The sequence below is a fragment of the Saccoglossus kowalevskii genome, chromosome 21, assembly GCF_978046115.1.
Source record: "Saccoglossus kowalevskii chromosome 21, keSacKowa6.1, whole genome shotgun sequence".
NCBI lineage: Eukaryota > Metazoa > Hemichordata > Enteropneusta > Harrimaniidae > Saccoglossus > Saccoglossus kowalevskii.
Genome location: NC_140661.1, coordinates 26,825,293 through 26,831,977, shown reverse-complemented (window position 1 = coordinate 26,831,977; position 6,685 = coordinate 26,825,293). Strand labels below are relative to the sequence as shown.

The window sequence follows — 6,685 nt, the reverse complement described above, 5'->3', positions numbered from 1 at the left end:
ATGAAAAAAAAAAAAGTTTTAACAATATTCTATTTTAATGTCGCAACAAACTGCCGTCCTCAATACCTGGTTATGTTGATGCCATTTTTTAATCTACCAATCAGACTTGCTGTCAACATCTGTCTGTAAATGTGTTAATTGTGTCTAGGTATTATAGGAGAGGTCTTGTAGGCTTTGAAACGTGCATAGAATCTAAACTACTTCAACCCTTTGAATGTCATTTTTTTCTACAATATTTTGGGGACACATTTTGCATGTTTGTTTTTTTTTTAATAATTTCTCTTCAATTTTGATCTAAATGGAGATAATTTCTCATTTTATTTTAAGGAAGGCAACCAAATTGACTAGCACTCAAAGGGTTCAAGTGGACAAACAATTTTCACACATTATATACGTTGAATAGAACCATTTATGACAATCACTTAAATTATTTTACATATTAGTCAGTAATGAACAACCTTTTAAGGACTGTATAACTTGAATAATAAAACATTATTTAATTTAAATGTACTGGTAAAATTCAAAACTATGTACAATTAACCAAATTTGAGATATGTACTTGCACTATAGTGTTGATTTTTACTTTATAATGTGAAATATGAACATCAGAATATTTTTAATCAGTTAAAAAGCCTACAATACCGGTAGTTATGCGTTTAATTTCTTGTGTTCTCTTTTACAAATGCGAAATTGCTGTCTATGCTTAGAATACTGCAATTCAGTCAAAGCATATTCACAAAGCAGAATTTGAAAAACACATAGTGACAAACAAACTGCTCTCTGATTGGTCCAACTGTTAGGTGTTAGATTTGGTAGCCAATCAAGACACAATCTTTCTAGTTTTGCATTGGCTTGAATGCTGTGAATAACGTATAGAGTAAAATTAGTGTCAGTGTGTCAATTGATCCGTTGCGCATTGCTCAAGTTCAAGTTTTGCAAGCAATTAAATTATTTTAGCTATGATTGCAATCACCTTGGTGATATTTGATTGGCTGCAATAGCATAACTTGGTCAGCTGAAATGAGTATTTGTACATTTTCAAATGAGAACTTATGAGGGCGCTATTCATCGGCTACAGTACAGTTATTCAAGACAAATGTTGAATTTGTCATCAAATGAAGACCAAATAATCGTACAATAAAATATTTAAATGTCTGAAAACTGTCCACATTTGATTATACATACATTTCAACAAATACTGAATATTAAGAAGTGATTTTAAATTTCAAAACTGTTAATTGTACGTACCATAGACCCTGGACAACCTGTTCTCTAAGGTCTATCATTGTAGTTGCTTTTTTCTCTAATCATCAATAAAGAAATACTAAAAAGGATTTCATCCTAGTTATTAACTATATCTATGATAATTAACGATGCAATTAAGAATCTAAAACAAAATATGATTATTAACCTTTGAACCCTAAATTCAAATTTTATCACCGTTCAAAAAAAAATTTAATCGAAATGTTCTTGAAACATTATGTCCATTTGATCTAAAATAAACAATGAAATAATTAAATACATAAAAAATGTGCAAAAAAAATGTTCGTGGAAAATATTTTAGGGTCCAAAAGATTAATGACTTTTAAATTTATTAACATCTAAATCTGTCTAAATTAGTGATTGGGCAAAAAAAAAAGATTGATAATTAGTCTTGAAATGATGTGATGTTGTCTTCTTCTTCTTCTTTTCTAGCAGACCCCCCCCCTCCAAAAAAATAATGTGTGCTGCACCCTAACCCATTTACTATTTTTTTAAATGTACATTTTGGTGCATCTACACATACTAAAAACATAGTATTCTTTAAAAAAAAATAGTAAAATGCATCACAATTTTTGTTACTATACCAAAAAATTGCCTTCTTACATCAGATTTGTGATTGCTATTAAAATGAATGAAAGTCAACTAAATGTCCGCAAAGTGATTATTTGCCATTAAATATGCAAATCATATTTCCTATGAGTGAGGAACAATTGCACAGACAACTACATTTGCATACATTACTACGCTCTTCTTATTTCCATGGTAATAACAATGTGACATTGATGAGTGTCGTATAGCAACACAATCATGTGACAAAAACAGTGATAAAACGATTCTGTAGTGGATCTTCAAATCTGTGGAAGAAAAGTGGATTTTGTTTAATATTTAACTCAAAAACATGTGAATCAATTCCAGCACTATAACAAAGATTATTTTAGTTGAGAATTTGTTTTTCAAAACAGAAAATTGGCTTGTTGTAAATTACAGTGTATTGATGATTATCTAGAATCTTAGTTCTGACCTCTCTACATCACATCAACTGATTGTGTTGTTGTGTTTGCAACACTGCCCTCTACGGCGAATGAATCGGTTTGTTTGGTACTCTTCGGAGCATCTAGTGATCCAATTTTAGATGTGGCATTCTCATTAAAATCAAGTTTTTTATTTTCAATCTGTAGTAAAATAATAATAAACATAGCATGCGTTTATCTGAAATAAAATACTTTAGAAGTTTTAAAAAATGCATTTGTCTGTAATTATTACATGCAAATTACTTGTAACTAAACAGCAAAGAAATTAATGATGCATAACAATAGAAATCACCACTAACAATAGGAATTACTGATTATGCATAACAATAGAAATCACCACTAACAATAGGAATTACTGGTTATGCATAACAATAGAAATCACCACTAACAATAGGAATTACTGATTATGCATAACAATAGAAATCACCACTAACAATAGGAATTACTGATTATGCATAACAATGGAAATCACCACTAACAATAGGAATTACTGATTATGCATAACAATAGAAATCACCACTAACAATAGAAATTACTGATTATGCATAACAATGGAATCACCACTAACAATAGAAATTACTGATTATGCATAACAATGGAAATCACCACTAACAATAGGAATTACTGATTAAGCAGAACAATAGAGATCACCACTAACAATAGAAATTACTGTTGGGCATAACAATGGAATCACTTTAAAACAATGAAAACACAATTTATAACAATGAAAATTACTGGTTCATAACAATAACATTTACTCATAACAATAAAAATTATTAGAAAGTTTTGACATCACCTTACCTGGACTTCACCACCACCAGGCTGGTAGTCCGCATTTTCCAAGGAGCCGACTTTAGCTGCCGCCTTATCTTTAAAATCAAGTTTCTCGTCAGTTATCTATGAAAAAATAAAAATGTTTAAATTGGATGTACTTTAAATTGTACTTGAACTGTGACATGTATTAAGCTATTCATCACCAGACTTTCTTGCCAAAATTATTCTGCCCTTTTTTCTTATATTTTTTTAATATTTCTGGAAATGAACCCTAATTTTGGAGCCAACAGACAAAATTTTCAGTTTTACTCAAAAAATTTGACTATTATGTCCCAATCTTTTGAAAGAAAGTGCAGACTATAAACGGAACTATTTTGTGAATTTGTGATGAAAAGAGGGAACTGGTGGTAAAAAGGTTGAAACTGCTAAAAACTATTGATTGTACATGTATGATTTTTATCAGAAATATTTTTTAATAAAAGGTGGTCTAGTGGGGCTTACTTTGGAGGTTTTAAGAATAGTGAGCTATAATGAAATATTTAATTTTTGTGGAAATCACAAAATAAGTTTCACCAATAAAATACAAGTTACAATTTTGAAGTATGTTAATTGAACTGTTAATTGCAATTACAGAGGCGAAAATTGGGTGGGAGATTTTAGAAAATTTAGTTGAAAGAAAGGTTTTTTTTTATTGTTATTGTCACACAATGAAAACACAATTACAAGAATGAAGAAAACAAAATATAAACGGTTAGTCTATACATTGCAATTAAGTTATGACAAAGAATAAATTATTACAAAACACCAAGATTGAAAAGAAATCTAGAACACAGCACAAAGAAGTAAGAATAACAATTATAACATTTTCCTAATAGAAAACACAACCAAGACATTCCAGATGTTTTACGTATACCCACACACTGTCGCATATACAACATTAAAAAAAAGATTAGAATTGTTAAACCCCTAAAACACTCAAAATCAGATAAATACCCTTTACCAAAACCACTTCAGGATAAAGATTATATATACACCATATTTTCTCTATTAGCAGCGCACAAAAATTATATTCATCGTATACTGGATTATTAAAATATGCTGTACTTTGACCATAGATTAATCTCTGTCATATACATAAATTGATGTGCTTCTAATAGAGTAAATACTGTATACATTTCTAGGAAAATCAGGTCGACACCCCTTACCTTTACACTACTAGTTCTTACATTATCCAAAGATCCAATGTGACTCGCTCGCTTAGAGTAATATATTTTGGAATAGATCTACAAAATTTGTACCACTTTGTTTTAATTCACAAAAAAATTGCAAATTATGATCTCGAAACAGAGCAAAAAGTGGAAAAGATGATCTACCACAGCGAGATTCAGAATAAGGTTTGAACCCGATTGATAAATTAACACTCCTTATGCTGGTGGATATAAAGGAATTGTCCGTACATTAAAACTCCATAATACAAATACATGGAAGTTTACACAGATACAATGTAAAAGTGAACACACAGATTGGCAAATCAAATTTCAATCAGTTAAATTTAAATACATATTATTAAAGAAGAAGAACATTTCTCAAATCTGCTATTTTCTTGCGATATGTGGTGCACGTTACTCAAAATAAGGAACCTTTGTATAAATGGTTCCCTTAATGTTGAGTTCACAATTTTTTTTTTAATTTTAATCAATGTACTAAAAAAAGCTTTCTTGCATAGTTGTTTAATGCCTTCAAATAAGGGCACAGACAAATAATTCTGATCCATTTATTTTCCAAAATGAATGCAGACATGTGGTTTTTTGTATTGTTATTGTAAAAATTGTCTTTTAATATAAATCATGCTTTAATTTTGGGTCAATTTCAGGCCAATTTGTGTCACATGTGTTTACATATTAAAATGACAGAGGAATGACTATTGTCAAAATATGTCATATTTTAATGATCTAGTATGTAATAAATGTAATTTTGGGTTTATTTGTACTTCTATTGGAGTTGTGTTTCTAATAGAGCAAATACAGTATTTGTACTTCTATTGGAGTTGTGTTTCTAATAGAGCAAATACAGTATTTGTACTTCTATTGGAGTTGTGTTTCTAATAGAGCAAATACAGTATTTGTACTTCTATTGGAGTTGTGTTTCTAATAGAGCAAATACAGTATTTGTACTTCTATTGGAGTTGTGTTTCTAATAGAGCAAATACAGTATTTGTACTTCTATTGGAGTTGTGTTTCTAATAGAGCAAATACAGTATTTGTACTTCTATTGGAGTTGTGTTTCTAATAGAGCAAATACAGTATTTGTACTTCTATTGGAGTTGTGTTTCTAATAGAGCAAATACAGTATTTGTACTTCTATTGGAGATGTGTTTCTAATAGAGCAAATACAGTATTTACCATAATGTAAAGAAAAAATGACAAAAACTCAGATTGCCAGTAGTCAGATATTTGGGCAATATGATAATAACATGAAAAGAACGAAGTGTTCATCAAATACCAGATTAATGACTCCACAAAACAACCGAAATAAAGAGATAAATATACCTGTATATTTCCACCCCCAGGTACGTGATCCATGTAGTCTTTAGATCCCACTTTACTCTGAGCTTTCTCTTTAAAGTCAACTTTATGCTCTTCAATCTAAAAAGACAACAAAAATTGCTTAAGAGTCATGTGACCAGCAGATTACACCAGATTTAGGAGAATATCTGATTGGATATGATTGGCTGGGAGGATGTTAATGTATGTATATGACATAGTGACTGGAACAATTCTTCTTGTTGTCATGGAGGAAATAAATAACAAACATTGAAATGACTGTATGGTTTAAGCATTAAATTGAACAGTGATGGGTTTGATATGGGTTCTATGCAACAGTACATGTAAAATATACAACACACCGATGATCGAGTAAACATACTGATGACCTAGTAAACATACTGATGACCTAGTAAACACACCGATGACCTAGTAAAACCATTGATGACCTAGTAAACACACCGATGATCTAGTAAACACACCGATGACCTAGTAAACACCGATGATCTAGTAAACACACCGATGATCTAGTAAACACACCGATGATCTAGTAAACACACTGATGACCTAGTAAACACACCGATGACCTAGTGAACACACTGTTGACCTAGTAAACATATTGATGACCTAGTAAACACACTGATGACATAGTAAACATACTGATGACCTAGTAAACACACCGATAACCTAGTAAACATACTGACGACCTAGTAAACACACTGATGACCTAGTAAACATATCGATGACATTGTAAACACACTGATGATATAGTAAACACACTGATGACATAGTAAACATATCGATGATCTAGTAAACACACTGATGACCTAGTAAACATATCGATGACATAGTAAACACACTGATGATCTAGTAAACACTGATGACATAGTAAACACACCAATGACATAGTAAACACACCAATGATTTAGTAAACACACCAATGACATAGTAAACACACTGATGGCATAGTAAACACACCGATGATCTACTAGATGACACTGATGACCTAGTAAGCATATCGATGACATTGTAAACACACAGATGATCTAGTAAACATACTGATGACCTAGTAAA

The 6,685-nt window shown here is 30.8% G+C and overlaps 1 protein-coding gene across 1 annotated transcript in view; it reads right to left on the bottom strand.

Annotated features, from left to right (window-relative positions):
• Positions 1 to 276: 276 nt before the first annotated feature.
• LOC100313749 (tau-like protein) overlaps positions 277 to 6,685 on the bottom strand; it is a 51,505-nt gene continuing 45,096 nt past the window's right edge. Inside the window, exons 15-18 of the mRNA XM_085495282.1 lie at positions 5,618 to 5,713; positions 3,096 to 3,191; positions 2,285 to 2,435; positions 277 to 2,117 (exon numbers count right to left, since the gene is read on the bottom strand). Coding sequence (XP_085351408.1) covers positions 2,289 to 2,435; positions 3,096 to 3,191; positions 5,618 to 5,713 — 339 coding nt within the window. The 3' untranslated portion in view covers positions 277 to 2,117; positions 2,285 to 2,288. The remainder of the gene's footprint in view (positions 2,118 to 2,284; positions 2,436 to 3,095; positions 3,192 to 5,617; positions 5,714 to 6,685) is intronic.